This window comes from Saccostrea cucullata, unplaced genomic scaffold (assembly GCF_032062105.1).
Source record: "Saccostrea cucullata isolate Sc308-1 unplaced genomic scaffold, CSIRO_AGI_Scuc_v1 ctg462, whole genome shotgun sequence".
Classification (NCBI taxonomy): domain Eukaryota; kingdom Metazoa; phylum Mollusca; class Bivalvia; order Ostreida; family Ostreidae; genus Saccostrea; species Saccostrea cuccullata.
This window is the reverse complement of record NW_026931071.1, coordinates 284,210-302,202: the sequence shown is the minus strand read 5'-3', so window position 1 is coordinate 302,202 and position 17,993 is coordinate 284,210. Positions and strand designations below refer to the sequence as shown.

General features: G+C 32.9%; 2 protein-coding genes across 3 annotated transcripts; both read right to left on the bottom strand.

Moving 5' to 3' along the window:
• Positions 1-7,502: 7,502 nt before the first annotated feature.
• LOC134231308 (neuroligin-3-like) lies at positions 7,503-13,113 on the bottom strand. 2 transcript variants are annotated; one of them, XM_062713244.1, is made up of 9 exons: positions 12,810-13,113; positions 12,513-12,582; positions 12,035-12,188; positions 10,120-10,305; positions 8,827-9,020; positions 8,420-8,734; positions 8,143-8,272; positions 7,882-8,065; positions 7,503-7,712 (listed from the first exon to the last, which is right to left on the bottom strand). In XM_062713244.1, exons 1-9 carry the CDS (start codon positions 13,079-13,081, stop codon positions 7,520-7,522), a joined length of 1,698 nt encoding a protein of 565 aa, XP_062569228.1. In that variant the 5' UTR covers positions 13,082-13,113; the 3' UTR covers positions 7,503-7,519. The 2 variants fall into 2 exon arrangements, with proteins under 2 accessions (XP_062569228.1, XP_062569229.1); XM_062713245.1 differs by lacking the exon at positions 10,120-10,305.
• Positions 13,114-13,920: 807 nt separating this feature from the next.
• Positions 13,921-17,993, bottom strand: LOC134231279 (uncharacterized). Its single transcript, XM_062713218.1, has 2 exons — positions 17,850-17,993; positions 13,921-16,326 (listed from the first exon to the last, which is right to left on the bottom strand). Exon 2 carries the CDS (start codon positions 16,312-16,314, stop codon positions 14,791-14,793), a length of 1,524 nt encoding a protein of 507 aa, XP_062569202.1. The 5' UTR covers positions 16,315-16,326; positions 17,850-17,993; the 3' UTR covers positions 13,921-14,790.

Sequence of the window (17,993 nt, the reverse complement as noted above, 5' to 3'; positions counted from 1 at the left end):
CATTTATCCGGACACTTTGGTTCCTAGACAATTTGTCCAGATATTTGAAGCGTACGGATATCTGAATTACCAGCTAAACAAGACAAAATAACGTTAAAAAATTCTGTCCCGATGAAAAATCTTCCGGATACTGATATCTGAATGTTTACTGTATAGCGCTTAGGGCGAGTGTAACTAATCAACTGTTGATGCTTACCTCCTAGGCACCTGACCCCAAGTCTGGAATTTCCAGGGGTCCGTGATATATGCCATTTTTAAAGATTCCCACTGATGATAGTTTTTTTAACTTCGGTCAGTATTTGTTCTCTTTACCTTTTTTTATTTACTGCTCAGACTTTCGTCCAAACATGATATTTTAAAATGGTCTTTTTATTTTAAGAATAATTGATACTTTTTAGATTCTCTCATACAATTTTTTTCGGTCGAATCTCATTTTTCATGAAATAAACTTTCACAAAACAAACTGTGTATACCTACATCTGGAGCATTATTGATGTATGTCTGTTCTTTACTAAAGAAAAACTACAACCAATATAGTTACCTAAAATGAGGTAAATGCTTTCAGTCCGACAATCAAAAATGCAATTTTTTTTTATTAAAGCACACTATACTTTTCTATTCAGTAATATGCTCTTAAAAAATATTTTTTGTTATTAATTAACATGAACAACATGTTTACTGAGTACTTCTTCAGTTTCTTTCTATTGTAAAACTACTTTGCCTCATACTTTATTCCTTTCTAAATACAACTATTGTCAGCTGTACTCATTGGTCTGTATGCATTTGCTTATTTTTCAGTTTTTAGTTTTTCAATTCAATTCAATTTATTCACTCACAACCATGTAAATGATACATGAGGTACAAAAACATATAAAACATATATACATATAATACAGTGGGTCAAGGAGAAGGTGATTGGACATGAACAATTATTAATTTTAGAAGTAAATGTACATAATTGTTTAAAACATCCAATGACTAAACAAAACTTGTATTATTTGTTAACAAAATTTTTTGTTCAAATAAACTTTCCTTAGTTGGTTTAAAGCACTTTGTTTGTTATGCATAAGCTACAAACTCTTTCATTTCTTTGAGTACCATTCCATCTACCTGTTTTAATTGGGAGGTAACAAAAGTTTTCTAAATTTATCCAAAATTGGTTTTAAAAATTCTATAATTTAAACTTTTTGAAGATTCATTGAAATACTATTCCACTTTTGAATATATTGTCTTTTAATCTTTGTTTGACTGTAGCAGTTATCCATTCTACATTATAAAAATATTGTTCGTGCTCATACCATATATTTGATAAACCACATCTATCAAAAATCTTTTGTACAAATGATCGAAAATTTAAATAAAGGATTTCCTTTGGACATGAACAATTTATATGTGTATGAAACATCCAATTAACAGTATTAATTGTTTGTTTGTTGCCTACCAGCTGTTTATCCTAATAAGAAATTAGTACTAGTAATTAGTGTTTGGACATATATCGAACATTTTTTAATTATATCTTTGCACAGTGGTGGACAAACATTTTTTTTTATTATTTGATATGAATATTTCGAAATCTTCAAAGCATTTTCTTTCAGAATTCTAATTGGGGACAGGTTAAATATAAAAAGAAATTAAATCAAAAACATTTGCCAATTGAAGCATTTAATGGTACACGAATTTCATTTTCTTTATTAAAAGTTTAGGATTTTTAGTGATATGCCAAGGCATGAACAGTTGGATTCAGGTTTTCATCTTACTTTTACGTATTCAAAAAAGTAAGTTACGAGAAACATGTAATTTTCAAAAGTACTAAAATTAAAATACGCTCATTCATAGTTGCATGTAACATTTTAAAATTTTAAAGAGATGGAAAACAGTTTTTTCCAGGGATGTTTTCGATTCCTCTCCCGACTTAATAGGCGTTGGGGTAACTAATCCTAATTTATCCATATGGAAAAGTCCCAAACCTGCATCGAACGTGGGAGAGTGTGCCAGAATGTGTTTCTTAGAAGTTACGTGTTTATCGTTTACATTTGACCACAAGCTAAATCTTTGTCAGGTATAATTACATATCTTATATTGTTTCGATTGATTGTTATTTTCTACTTACACGTATCTTATCATGGAATTGATTTGAATGTCATTTCGTGTCTACTTACGATTAGAAACATATACACACACAGAGTCCAACACTTCTGCTTCATACTTGGATATTTTACTTGAAAAAGACCCTAATTGTAGTCTAACAACCAAGCTATATGATAAACGTGATGACTTTAACTTTTCTATCGTCAACTTCCCTTACTTATGCAGCAATATACCTTCATCACCTGCATACGGAGTATATATATTTCAGTTGATTCGATACGCAAGAGCATGCTCTACGTCTGAACAATTTCTAAAACGAGGTAAATTATTGACAAGCCATTTGATGAAACAAGAATATCAGCAGTCTAGTTTAAAGTCATCATTTCGTAAGTTCTATGGTCGATACAATGACCTTGTCAGCAAATACAATTTATCATTGACTCAAATGCTGACTGACGTTTTTCATACCAATTGTTAGTCCATTATTTATACACTGAATTGACGACGGATTTTTTCCGTTATTTCCTGATCATGACAAGGAGCACACGGCGGGTGTGACCGGTCGGCAGGGGATGCTTACTCCTCCATGGCACCTGATCCCACCTCTGATGTTTCGGAGGGTCCGTGTTTGCTCTGCTCTTATTTTGCATTGTTTAATGGACTTTGAGATTGAATACTGTTCGTTATCTCCATATCCTTCATATACAGAAAAACTTGCACTAAAGGAAGTGACGTCGTAGTGAGGCTACACTTTATCAATTTAAAACAATGAAAACAGCGAAAAAATCATTCATTTAGTTTATTTTGGTGCTTTCAAACAAAATAGTAAAATATATGGAGATAATGAATAGTAATAACGCTCAAAAGTCCCTTCAAACAAAACAAATCAAAAGTAGAGCAAATACGAACCTCTAAAACATCAGAGGTGGGATCAGGTGGCATGGTGGTGAGCATCCCCTGCCAACCTGTCACACAACCTGTTCTCCTTGACATAATCGAGAAATAACGGAAAAGTCAGTAGACAAAAATATGATAACGATTTTCAACACTTCATTAAAGCAATTTCTTAAAGAAATTAAATTCCAGGCATTTTGACATTGTTCACACTTCCTTTATATAGAATTCGGAAAATTTCTTGCTTTATCATTGGGCATCTGCATTCTGACTGTTCACACAAGCATTCCAAAGTTGATAATAAAAAGATGGTTGAGTTTTTGATTGATAAACATTGAGTTATCTTGATACATGTGTCAGGGGCCATAAAACTTCGATGAGCTCACTTTTGATCTTAGTTTCAGTCTCCAGAATGATTTTTTGTTTATGTTAGGCTGAAATCAAAAATGAGCCATTCAAAATGTTATGGTCCCAGAGGCAGGTCTTCTCACAATCTGTCGGAATTCCCTATGTAAAAATTGCATCCTGTAATTAGAAGAATAAAACACTTGTGGTCTTCAACACGACATTTAGATATATCGACGAAGTATTATCAATTATCTGTGGTTACACTCACTCATATGTCGACTCAATGTAATCCACTAGAAAAAAGACGTTAATGTTTACCAAATAACAAAACATTGAATGCATTCTTAGCGGTGAAAGAATGTAATTTATTTACTGAACAAAGGTGGTATCTTCGCACATTGTGAATGGATATCAAAATGAAAGTTTTTCACGGTGTTTAATGAATGTCAGAAAATAAGAGCTGCGGTGACGAAAGCGTTTGCTGTAAAGTACTGTATAGTTGATTCTCACGTCTCTGATTCAAATCTTTCTTCTGGACTATTGGATCGGATTCTCGAGTGAAACTGTATTAATCTAGTTCCTGTGCCGCGCTAAATGCGAGCACGAAAACAATCCATTGTTGTCTAAAGACCTTAAGACAAAGTACAGGTCTAAATTTGCAGACTTCTACCTGCAAATGGTTGAAAAATCCTCGAAAGGAAGATAAACTAATAAACAAACGAAATTGATAGTTTTCAAACATTTTCGTATTTAATAATGCGATAGAACTAAAACTGAGCTTTATTTGTAAAAGTGATAACCATAAAATATTGCGATTTGGCGCTGTTACTGTTTGAATACTTAAAGACAAATCAATAACATGTTTTCTATTAAGGGTTATAATTTATTAATGGAAGAGTATCATATAGACCTGAATGCAGTTGATGGAGTTCAGTACTTTTACAAAACAAACCTTCAATTAACAAGTAAGTGGTAATTTTAAAGATTTTTTAAGTAGAAATAGTTCATTGAATGTATTACATTTTAACAAAATCATAAACAGTGTACTTTATATATGCGTGGTTGTATGTATGAATGTATGTATGTAAAGAAATGTTAAAATTTAATTTGGATTATCGCTCACATTGTTTATTCTCTTATGTCAACATAAAAAATACGTCAGTTTTACATAAAGTAGAAATAAAATGATTATCATGTAACAATTGCTTAGAATTGTACCTGAGAAGACATAATCATGTTACGTTGCTTCTGAAAAAAAAATTAACCATACTTCTACCTTACCTCTGGGTTTTTAAAACTATAATTATAAATTGAGGGCATGTCTGTATATTATTCTGATAATTCATAGCATTATTATACCCCCCGCTTGAAAAGTGGGGGTATATAGTAATCATTATTTTATTCCGTCCGTCCGTCCGTCTGTCCGTCCGTCTGTTACGCTTTGGGGTACCCATCTCTTATCCGCAACTCCTCTCATACCACTGAATGAAATTTGATGAAACTTTTACAGAATCTTTATTACATATTGCCATTGTGCACCTCCTATTTTACTTTTTGATCCGACAGATATTTTGGGTTTCCCAGCCACAGGAAAAGACATTTTCACCAGTTATATCTCATCGCTCACAGTACCTCTAGTTTTATTCAAGGTACAACACTGTCTGTGACAACAGAATCTGATTCCTCATCGACTGCGAGGAAAGGACTAGCTGTTGGAAATAGCAACTGAACAGCTAAACATCAGAGGAAACGATGACTCAAATTTAGCTCTTCTTTTTTTTTCTTCATTAGCATGTCCAAAAAGTTAACCTTTCATATTGTTTAAAGATACCGGTACTTTTCCGATAATAACCAAGTTTATGACAGGTTATATTATAAGCATTAGATAATTTGATTCGATTGCAAAATTGTTCTTTAATTGAAATGCAACACGTTATTTCAATGCATTAGAAATAATTTTCTTTTACAATAAATTTTGATAAGATTTAGCTCATTTAAAGACTCAGATTTAACAAACGTCGTCTTCGAGTTTGTGCCGCTTGGACATAACATTGCTTACAAAATCATTACTAATTTAAATCAAAATTTAAACTCTTCAGTTGTGGTTTATTGTATAGATAAAAAAAAAAGATGATGCTAACTCAATATTTGAAAAATGCATTGATGTACCTTAAAAGGTATATTGAATTTATGGCACTAGTACATGAACTTTTGATAACCCCTCGTAGTAGACCAACTTTACTTTTAAAGAAAACATAGTTGTTGCTATTTGTAAGCATTGATTTGAAAGAATAAGGTACTATAAGTAAAGTAAACAACTATTGAACTTTCTGAAGATGTAGAAAGATATCATTTTGTCGACCTATATTGACAAATTTATTAGTGTCCAGTGGTTTTTCGCCGCGTTGTGTTGAAGATCTTAGGATGTACATACACTCATCGTAATAGCATGTCATTTGACGTTTATAGTCAGACTTTGATAACTGCACTTGTTTTAATTAAAAGTCAATTACTTATTATATCTAACAAATTAATGTCAACCTACCATGTTGTTCGTGAAAAAGGACAAAATGCTGCAGCTGATTAATGTCGTTTATATGTTGCTACGATATGGATTAAATAGATATAAACAAGGGAGGTAACTTTCAATATATACCAATTCCGCGAATTCAAGAAACCGCGATCGTGTCAGATGAGAGAAAAACGTGAAAATTACAACCCGTGAAATTAATCCCCTATACAGTATAAGAAATGTCCATCGTATTTATACAACTGAAATACCCCATAATTTGAAAATCGGCATTTATTTTCTGTAAAATACAGCATACTTATAAAATAAAAAATATTACAAAAATTGACCTAAATTGAGGGAAAACTAGAAAATATAATCATTATTCGCTTCCTGTAGCCAAAACATTGATGCCTAATTGGATGGATCCTGACGTCAGTCCTAAGTCTTTTAAAAATATTTTATTGTTTCTCATTATATTTGTTGATTAAGATATTGGCTTTGTCACTTACATGCTGTTCTTCTTAGCGTTATTATTAGTAATAGGGATTACGTAATGAAAATCTAGAAGAATGCGCCTGGGAAATGGCAGATGTATTGGAAATTCCTAGAGAAAACTACATATGTAATCAACAAATTGATATTAAGACATTTTTTTTTAAAGATTCTGATAATCAATTATTTTAAAGTGTTCCTCGCTAAAATTTTTTTATTATCAGTGTTTCTTAACACAGGAATACAGACAACTAAAAGGGAAAAGGTGCTGTATAAAAATATGTGGAAGAAATTTTACGAATTCAGATGTATTTTCCAGAGTAATAAAAACAGCAAACCACTGCACTGTGAAAGTGGAATTACATGTACTATTATGTGTTTTAATGTACCATTAAACAGACTAAAAAAAAACTTACTATCGATATCGATTGCATTCCTACAACTGGTCAGGGTGTCTTAAATTTTATTTTGATTTTTCACCGTTCATTATCGTCACCTTTTTCATTCCTCCTTACAAAGTTTCGGACAGGGTATAACACGACTTTTAGCTTACACCATTTTTCAAGGTCATGGAGTTTGAAAAAGAATGTGAAATTATTAATGCTGTTTGTGTAAACCTTTATAATATTGAGATTAAATAAAATAAAATATGACATTTTACCCATGATCCTTATGTAATTTGAAAAGAGCAATATAAGGTTTAAAAAGTGAAATTCCTTTAGAATGCATAGTTCTATAAATTTGAGCTTTCGGAAAACATTCATTGCCTAAAGTTTGTTCACACCATAACAATATACGAAACAATAATGAGCAGCAAATAGGTAGAGATATTTAATGGAAATATTTCTGAAAATAAATTTTGAATTTAGATCGATTTTCATTTTAAAAGGTTGAATTAAATTACAGAGAAACGTACATACAGCTTGGTACAAGTCTATTGGATCTCTCTGTTGAAATCGTAATTTTTGGGGGTATTGCATTGTGTGACTCTCTATTCTTTTCTATGTAAATCTTCATATAATGTTGAACGCATTTTTAAATAATTTTACAAAATCACATTTTTTCATATTCATCCTGGCAAACACCATTAACTTAACCTTACTAAATGTTAATCTATGAGATTTCAAGCTGATTTACTGATTTATAGGATAAAAAACGTTTTGTTATTTAATATGCTTAAGCATGTCAATGAGAACAGTCACTTCTAGGGTTTGCATAATAGCTTTGATAGTGAAAAATATCCCAAAGACGTAATTCTTTTTGTCTAGGGTCATTCCGCACTTGAAGAGAATCACCAATCACCAAGTATTGTTTCAGTGGATAATAGGTATCCCAATCCCCGCCGGATGATAACCTTATTGAAGACACGTTCTTTGTGCTACAAAAAATTATAATAAATAAAAAATTGATGTGAAATCTTTGAAACCAATTAAAATTTTAGAGGATTAATAATATATTAATGTAATGTGCAATATTTTTACTTTTGTAAGTTCCATTTGCCAACTCATAGTAAGTGAGATTTTGAATAAGTGGCAAGGCATTCTTACCCCATCTTTGCAAAGTTACTCCACAAGTCAATCATTGCCTTGCTGATGTCTGTATCCAGTTGATTCCAGGTTTGGTAAGATGTCCAGATTTGAGGACATGTGATACTGGGGTCTCCGGGACATGACAGTGATGAAAACAAAGGTGTTCCGAACAAGTAGTAGAGTTCCGATGCATGAATGATACCTTAAATCAGAATTAAAACTTTAATCCTCCAAGAATAAAAGAAGGCATTTTAGTTTTTAAGTTTATAGATGTCTTACCCATCCAACTAGGCTCGGGATAATTACTGGACCGGTAATTAAAATCATATAGCCAGGTCTTTGTTCCTTTAAGATTTAGACTGGAGGCTAATTGTATGTGTGGTATGATGTACCCATAGTCAGACTTCAGCTAAATCATTGCAAAAGAAAGAACCATCATTTTGGGACATAAATTAAGTTAAAATATTGACATAAAAATTGAAGAATTTTACAAGGCTGTTTCTATAATAGAAATAATATCTAACTGAATAGTTATAAAATATAGGCATATATTCACTTGCATATAAGTTTGCACGTTTGCAAGGTCATTTTTGTCAGATGGTGAATAGTAACACGTGACTGCAGATTTCACATCATAGCTGTGAAAAAACCGGCTACTCCAATCATCTAAAAGGGAACTGTAATACGTGACGTCATATCCTCCGTCTGAATTGAATGAATCTGGTATTTCATCTGCCGATTCATTCGGAACAAATCCTGTCATTACTTGGATGTTTTGGTTAAAGTCTCCTTTCCTCAGAAGATTTTCTGGGACGTCATGAATAAAATACCCATCCACTCTTGGTGCGAACGCGGCTATCATCTGTGGATGCTTTATGACATGAAAAAGGAGAAAATAGGATTTTCTGACATCTTTTTAATAAAAAAATCAACTATTTTTTTTTAAAGTCAATGGATACAAACCTTAGGGTATGTGTTAACAACATCCTCTGCAGATTTTTGTCTCAAGCAATCAACCATTACTTGTGATGAGTTTACTGGACATTGTAACATCAAGGCCAGATTTCTTGTTGTCACTCGTAGAGAATGTGGCGGTCTGTAGATGGAAAACGGACTGAGAGCACACCCACTCTGTGGAATAACTGCCTGAAATAGACCTATGTGAGGTTTTGATTTATTGTCTGATTGTCGTTTTTAAACTTGATTTAGCTTTGAATCTTATAACATGCATAATAGTAAAGGTATTTGTCTCTTCATTCAGTATAACTCTGTGTATTTTTCAGTTTAACCCTTTGTATTTATCTTTAATGATATAAAATACAAATGTATAGTAGCATGCATGACTTATCATTCATTAATAATAATTTTGTTTCATAAGCCATTATAATCAACTCAACCATTAATGATACAAATTCAGAAAGATGCCAATTTTGTACTTAAGAAGAAACATCCAATAATGATTTTTGGCTACCGATAAACAATATGAATATACCATGCGCATTGATTCATGAAAAACATTTTTTCTTATATTTTATCATATATATTGAAACAGCAAATCTTTCATTAATACTTTCATCAATAATACAAAGTGAAAGTTTTGATGTTTCCTCTAACATACAAACCGATTTAAAACTTAACCCGCATCTTACATGTATCAACACTATTATGCTTCTAGTGCTTACTAATATCGTTTTCATTGTTGCTTTGTAGTATGGAGTGTCTGGTAAAAACATATTTTTTCAAACTGTCAAGGTTTGTTTTGTTTCGTGCATTTTGAACTCTCATGAGACTTGTCTAAAAATGTGTTTTCCTTTAAGCGATATCAGTGAGAATTGGAAGTATTAGTGATGTTGATAATGATCGAGCGAATTAAGCATTTAAGTCCATTTGTAAGTATCTAAAATTGAGTTCAATTGGGGGCGGGGAAGTTTAAACTTTCCCTGATAGCCCCGAAGTTTTCCTTTGCAAGTCAAATAATAAAATCATGGGGAAAACGCTTGGAAAACGTCAGATATTTCTGACTAGCTAGAAAAATGGACGTCTTATCAAGGAAAATCAGCTATTCAATGATCAATTCAAGACAAAAAAGCCTCAATTGTTTATTTTCAAGTTATAGAGCTTGCCATGTTGCGTTTAAGAATAAAAGATTACCATTCAAAAATAGAACCTAAATTCATGAAATATATTTTGTACAGTAATTTTAATAAAATATACTAAATAAAAACAAAAAAATATATATAATAATATATATCATACCGTGTGAGAGAGGAGAAAACATATGAAGTGATACGGCGGCTCCTCCTGCACTTTGACCAAACAGGGTCACTTGATCAGGATTCCCGCCAAAATGACGTATATTCCGGTTCACCCATTTTAGAGCCAACACTTGGTCTAGTAACCCCTGATTACCACTGGTAACCGAATCATCAGTAGATAGGAATCCTCATATAAATATTAATCAGGTTATTTTGGAAATGCGTGAAAAGGCTTAAATATAGGGTATTTTTAAATAAAAATCTGTCTATATTTCTTATGGTCTCAAAAGTTCACATTACATAATCACGTTTCTTCTCCTTTGCAATGAAAAAGATCTGCATTTGTTATTGTGATATTATTTGTTGTAAACTTTGATGAAAACAAGTAACAGCTTTTCAAAAAAGCTTGCCTGACTAATGCAATCAATATCTATAGAACCTATAAGCACGATAATTTATACATGTAAAAGTTTACATTGGGGCAGGGGGGGTGTTAAATTATTTCACTAGAGTAAATTATGAAGATGTTGCACAAAACATCATGTATTCATTTCAAGTCAATTGTATGATACTCATCAGAGCAATGGAAAAAGAACACATTTTATATAAAATGTACACTAGTGTATATAAACTATATATTGTTTTATCACAAATAAAAAATGACAGCATGTTCATGTCCCGCTGTAGATTCGAACCCGCGACGTAAAAATGAAAACCTCACTCCGTGAGTCTAAAAATGGTTTTAGAGGATGAAATAAATAAGGAAAAAAAACTGATGTGATTGATTAATGCTGAAAAGCATGGCTATATGTAAAGGTTACATAAATTAGATTCAACGGCATACAACATAGGCTTCGAGGAAGACAGCTGAAAATATGATAACTACAAGAAATTGGGAATCGTAACGGTATGATTGACATGAAGAATGTGTTTAATAGTTTCTTGGGTATGCCAGAGCATTGTTGGAAACGTGGAATAAAGAAAGTTCTATATGCTTAAATGACCCAACAAACTTGACGGCTATATATGAATGGCAACATGCGTGGATACAGTAAGTTTTTCTCAGGGACGAGGGGTCCACATAAAAAATATTTGTACGAACAAAAAAGTAATAAACTTTCTCAATCCTGAAATGTGAGAGGGCACTTTCATACGTCTATACTGTTTTTGTAGGAGGAAACCCCCTGGAGGGGAGGGGGGGGGGGGTTATGATCAGAAGTATATTTGGCCATTACATCCTCCTGATAAATGTTTGTTCGTTTCGTTTTCATTACTTTAAAGGATGTAACTTCTAACTCACTTCACAATATCACCGATATGTTTTTTTTTCCAAAGCTCGACCAGGATTCCGGCAAAGTACATACTTTATATAATGCGTGCAGTATTCATTTCCATTCAATAGAATAGTCCAGGAAAAGGGAGAAAAAACTTACACGTGACATTTTGGCGCGAAATGATTGTGTCACCCCTTACCTAGAAGACAAATGGACTAATCCAGTAGTATAGAAACGCAGAAAAAAGGTCAAACGGACATGTCTGTATAAGAAATCGCATGGAAAAAAAGCTGCTAGCTAAAACCTAAAGGAAATAAATGCATCACTGTATTGTATCAGCAATATGGTTATTTTTCTGCTATTTGTTGTTGCTGAAACGCATGTAACAAAACCCGATGATAATCAGCAGGCACAAAATTTTGCTGGCTAATTGTGACCTCTTAGCTTCGCACCTAAGAAATATTGATCCTTAGTAGTGCCTGACGCCGTGACCTCAGGCAATAAATTAAAGGTATAACAAGAACACTTTGAGCAATTATCTTGTCCAGACTGTTCATAAGTATAGCATGCTCTTGCATATCGAATCAACTGAGACATATAAACCCCGTATAAAGGTGATGAAGGTATCAAATTGTTTCTAACCTAATGCGCCGAGTCTATAATTGACTGTGACTACAATGACACCTCCCCGGGATGCTAATATCCTTCCATCGTATTCCGAGCCCGATCCATATCGATATGAACCTCCGTGAATCCACACCATAACCGGAAACAACTGGTCCACATTACTGGGGGTCTGTTCCATTCAAAACAAATTTATTATTTGATAACTACACCTCTTGAAAAAAGTAAGAGTAAAAGTTAAACAGTGATACATCTGCACGTCATTATATATTTAAAGATAAATGGACAAAACTCAAGAATCATCATTATATGGATAATATCAAATGAATGAATTTTTTTTTTCAAGTGATGTATCCAGAGAAATTATGTTTTTGTAATTTTATATCTTAAAAATCAATATTAAAATTATACATTAAAGATGGTACCTATATCTTTGACATTTATGTTAAGACAAGTGTACTTGTTTTGCTGCTATTCTTACATAACCTTACACTACCTTTGGCGCATATACATTAAGGTAGAGACAATCCTCATCTATATTGGAGAAGTTCTTCCCGAAACTATATCTGAAAGTGATATATTTTATTATGATAATAAACGTTTCTCATCATCTACTAATCTTCAGTCCTTTTCAAAATCAAATTGTGTGATATATAGTTGTATTCTAAAATCTGTTGACGGTAAAATGTCTTACAAAACAAAATTTCATATAATTTACCCTTTTCCCTAGATCTTTAATATTAGGTATCGAATGCTTATATGTGAATGTAAAAATTGCCATTCATACACTTACTGTTGAAGAAAATGCAAAGGTTGTGGACATGCGGGACCATATTTCGTGGCATTCAGTATCTGTGGTTTCCAGCTTACTTTCTCCTTGGGTGGAGCAAATCGCAGGTCCCCCACTGGAGCCTCAGCAAATGGAATCCCCAAGTAGATGTCCAGTTGTCCACCAGAGGGCAAGGTAGTACGGTATCCTTGAATTTGACCACTGTTGGTATTTGTGATTACAAACCTTTCATGGGAATGATGAACGAAAAGCAGAAAAACCAAGAGATATAACATAATTATGTTTTGTCGCGGCCAGCTTAACGAAGAATTGATAAGGGCAAATTTTAGTATCTGTGACCGAAATAAAAACAGGTCATATATACATTCAAGCTACTAGTTAATACATTTTTGATTTACTGTGTTAAAACATTCTCCAAATATCTTGTAATTTACGTTTAGCAGGGGATGCTTACTCCTCCTTGCTACATTGTACCTGATCCCACCTCATACATTTTCGGGGGTTCATGTTTATGCTATGTTTAGAGCATTGTATTGTTGGTATGTTTAATGAGATCGATCGCTGTGCATTATCTTCATCTTTTCACTTCACTTTCAAAGTTTTCTCTAAAGTACTGCGTTTAATAACAAAATTAAAACAGTGTATTTGGGTTTTATGTATTAGACACACCAACTTCTCTTCATTCCATTATTGCCAACAAAAAATTATGAAGAGTTATAACAATAATAAAAATAATATAGAAATAATTGAGTTGTTTATTTTAAGCTTAATGTAATTAAGGCTTCAAAAAGTTCAACTCAAAAACTTCTTAGCGATTGGAATGCAGGATATTGCATTTTAAAATAAGGAACTTTGTCAAAAGCAATATATGGCATTTTCCTCTCGTATTCAAGTCAATTTTTAATGTTGTAATTATTTTAAAAGGGAATTACACAAAGCGGAAATATCTTAATTAGTTTCATATTGCATTTAATATCGTATGATTGAATTGAGGAGAAAATGAAAAAAAATGTAGCCTCCTTTATTATTTCCTTTACAGGCTTCCTTTTTCATTCTCACTTTAACAACCTTTTAAGAAATTCTTTCATTCAAAACTCTGGAAAAAGATTAAATAATTTTTTTTATTTAGTTCTTACACTGTAACAAACAAAAAAATCATCATAACACTTACTTTATAAAGATATAACGACATTCCTCAAAATTTTTTATGTATCTCCTTATAATATAACAAAAATTATTCATATCCTTCATCATGAATTTTTCATCATGGGTTTTCAAAGTGTCTTGAAAATTAAGTACACAACATATTGTTGCATTGGCAATACAAACAATTTCTAAGAGAATACTATACGAGACATCATCTTCTGATATCTTACGCAAATGCCTGGTAAGGTATCTTATTTTTTTTTTTTTAGGAAACTTGTTTCAGTGGAAATACGTCGATGAAACATGTACGTAATATAGAAGAACGTTTCGTTTGACCTTAATACTACATAAGCGAGAGAGTACATACTATTCTGCTCTGTTGAAACAAACTAATTAGATAACCTAGATATAACAAGTCAAAGAATGGATCAACTAAAGCAATGTACAATTTGTCACGTTGCCCAAATATTTTCTTTTTAAACATATCATTTAACAAATCTGTTAATGCGTTTTGAAAGACTTCAATGAATTAGTTAACAACCGAGGTAACTGCAATAATATTTTTCCCCCCCACATTTTGGAGGCGTGTTTGAAATAGATAGTTTTTAATTGATTTTTATCATTTTTTTAATTCTAAAATTGAATTTTTCTTTCATCTTTAGTTCCATAGGACAATATATCATTTAATTTGAAACTGTTCCTGTGGTTCTGAAGAACAGAACGGAAAAGAAAACACATTGCAACAAACTATTCAATATCCTCAAACACATGTTGATCAGAAAAAAAACAGCATTACACATTGACTTTGATATATTTAACAGCAAAAAATATGTTATTTTTAGGAAAATCTATGAAAAAGACTGTAAAAATACATAGCTGAGTGGAATCTAAAGAACATAAACAATGGATAAACTATGGTCTGCAGAACACCCCAAGTTGCTTTGTCTTTGAACATTACACTTTGACCCTCAGAAATAACTTGGCCATCCAGCCCAATGAATGTTGCTGTGAACCAAAAACTGAGATTTGAAATGAACAAATAAATCAAAGTAAAACGTAGAATCCTGGATGGAAAACTGACTATCTCTTGTTCATAACGTGCTGAATCTAAAATGAAAATTGTCTGGAAAAAGGATTGTAGCAGAGATGAAACTTCAGCAACTTGTACTGCTGCGTTTTTAGAACAATAGCATCCACTGGCTGCAATTATTCCGAAGGTATCATCAGCGGCCTGTCCTGTATTGGTCAAAAGCAAGATATACTCAGATGCACCGGGGCGCCAAACGTTTGTTTTGACCTTAGCTGTTCTTCGGAGAAGGTGAAAGCAGACGAAAATCAAAATCAAATTAATCACATTATGTACAGAAACAATAAAATGCCAAATTTGAAACGGAATTCCAGTGTTTCCCTTATACACGGTTGCCATTAGCAGAGTTTGAATGAAAAAGGGCAAGTTTGTGACAGCCCCGCATATAGCTGCGGCTATCAATGTCATACGTTCTCTTTCATGGTTGTGTTCTAATGTATTATTGAGTTCTTCTAGTCCTTGTGATTCAGAGACTCGAAAAGTTGGCCACATTCGAAACACAAATATCGAGGCTAGAAGCAGGTATTCGATTCTAACAGGGATTAAATATGGTTGAATTTTTGACGTGAATTTGTGAATTTTTGACTTTATATAACACGCTGAATCCAAGGAGTTGTTATAAATTAGATCGCTGTTCGTTTCATTCATAAGTGAATGTGTAATTTCATCCGATACAAGTCGACACCATATCGATATATTACAGATTATCATCACAGCTACTGAATAATTCACCATCTTTCTGCTGACAAATATGGAGTTCTGAAGATAGGTTATGAACCCCATCTGCCAAACTACATATACAATTTTACACAGTGATGTCACTATGCTTAAGCTATGGTATATAGGAATTTTGTCAACACTAAGACAGTCAACGTTTATAGCAGCTGTGAGAGAGGTCTGTAGTATCATTCCACAGCCGAACAACCACAGGAACTTTATCTTTAACCTGGTGGCTAGGTCAGAGCTCTCGGAGCGAAGGTCCACCCAGTTCCTCTTGTTTCGAAATATCATTAAGGTAAGGAAGATAACGCAAATCAGACTTGTCAATATTAATCCAACAGTAAGGGACCATAACAAAATCTTCGAAACGTTGTGAGAAACCGATAAAGGTCCAAACACGCCTATGATTACCAAAATTATGGCTAGGAAACAGGCGAAAAGCACAGCAGACGACACATTTCCATCTGTTACCGTCTTATCACCTGATTGTCTAGTGTTCCCAACTGAAAGAGGTTGAATGACTATAGCTTTCAGAACTTCTTTTATGAAAGACATCGTTCCCTGTACCTATAGAAAAAATATCAATTTTAATCATCGTTGCTTAAAAGGTTTTGCAAATTTTGTTCCGTTAACGAAGGAATGAACCTTCAGTCATCCAGTCTCACATGCATATAATAAAGATCATTTATATATTAATTCTGCGGATTGTATTTCCTGTTCTAGCAATGAGCGGACAAAGCCTAGAAAAAATAAAAATCAAAGACCAGGGGGTCAAAAGTCTTTAACAGTAATAACTTCCTTGTACTCTGGCGGTTAAAGGGTTGTGTCTTAATCAATCATTAGATGCATCCAACCATTTATAGGCAGCCGAGGCAGATAGAGAACTTTCAAAATGTACACAATATGTAATCTGTCTGCCATAATGTTTTTCATTAGCTTTATTTCAATACAGCTCCTTTGTATACTTGGTTTTGGTTCAAAGTCGTATATTTTTCAAGTTTTACCTGTCTCACATTGTCATATACATTAAAAAATGTCAGAATCTACATGTCTACTCAATACAGAAGAGTGTTCGCAGCTTTGGGATGTCAGGATCAACATGTGTATTGAATACACGATAGTGTTTACACAGGTGAGATGTCAGGACCTACACATCCACTCTGTACAAACTAGTATTCACAGATTTTATATGACTATAGAGCTACATGTCTACCAGTTACAGAATAGTGTTTACAGAGTTGAGAAGTCGGGATCTAGATATCCGCTAAATACAGACTTTTATAAGTCTACAGAGCTACATGTTTACTAGTTACAGATTTGAGATGTCGGATCTAGATGTCTATTCAATACAGACTAGTGTTTACAGTTTTGAGGAGTTTGGATCTACATGTCTGCTGAATACAGTCTAGTGTTTACAGCTTTGAGATGTATGTATCTACATGTACATGTAAAATCAGTACAGACTAGATTTACAGCTTTGAAATGTATGGATCTACATGTCTGCTGAATAGAGTCTAGTGTTTACAGCTTTGAGATGTATGTATCTACATGTACATGTAAAATCAGCACAGACTAGATTTACAGCTATGAAATGTATGGATCTACATGTCTACTGAATACAGTCTCGTGTTTACAGCTTTGAGCTGTATGGAGCTATATGTCAAAACAGTACAGACTAAAGTTTACAGCTTTGAGATGTATGGATCTTAATATCTACTGAATACAGACACTACTATTTTCAGATTTGAGATAAATGGAGCTAAAAATCAGTACAGCCTAGTGTTTACAGCTTTGAAGACCAAGGGGTCAATGTATACTCAGTACAGCCTAGTGTTTACAAAGTTGGGAGTCCCAAAAAGCCTTATTACTTAGAATTTAAAATATACAAGAAAGCTTATCAAAAGGAATGGAAAGGGAATTTCAAAATATATCCACAAAATCCCCTTTATATTTTTGGATAATACCAAAGGTGAAAGAAAGTACATAGAATTTATGATGTTTCAACAGTCCAAAACAAGTACATGCATAAAACTAAAAATGTTTTGTTGTTCACGCTGATAATGTTATTTATATACAGAAAAGAAACATACCTGAACTTGACTAAGTTTCCTTCATTTCAAAGGAATATATGTCAGTCTATGTCATTGTAAGTCTACAAGCTGTTGTGTTACAAATCAAACAAGGAAACAGTTTATCGGCTCAACAGTGTCAAAATATTATTTAAGGCGGAAGCA

What these genes read in the sequence shown, in the direction of transcription:
- LOC134231308 (XM_062713244.1), bottom strand. Translation starts at nt 13,081, where the DNA reads ATGTTATATCTCTTGGTTTTTCTGCTTTTCGTTCATCATTCCCATGAA. An exon ending in TTGTTAACACATACCCTAAG is followed by an intron (nt 8,735 to 8,826) that starts GTTTGTATCCAT and finishes CATGTCATAAAG; the next exon opens with CATCCACAGATGATAGCCGC. An exon ending in ACGTGCAAACTTATATGCAA is followed by an intron (nt 8,273 to 8,419) that starts GTGAATATATGC and finishes GCAATGATTTAG; the next exon opens with CTGAAGTCTGACTATGGGTA.
- LOC134231279 (XM_062713218.1), bottom strand. Translation starts at nt 16,314, where the DNA reads ATGTCTTTCATAAAAGAAGTTCTGAAAGCTATAGTCATTCAACCTCTT.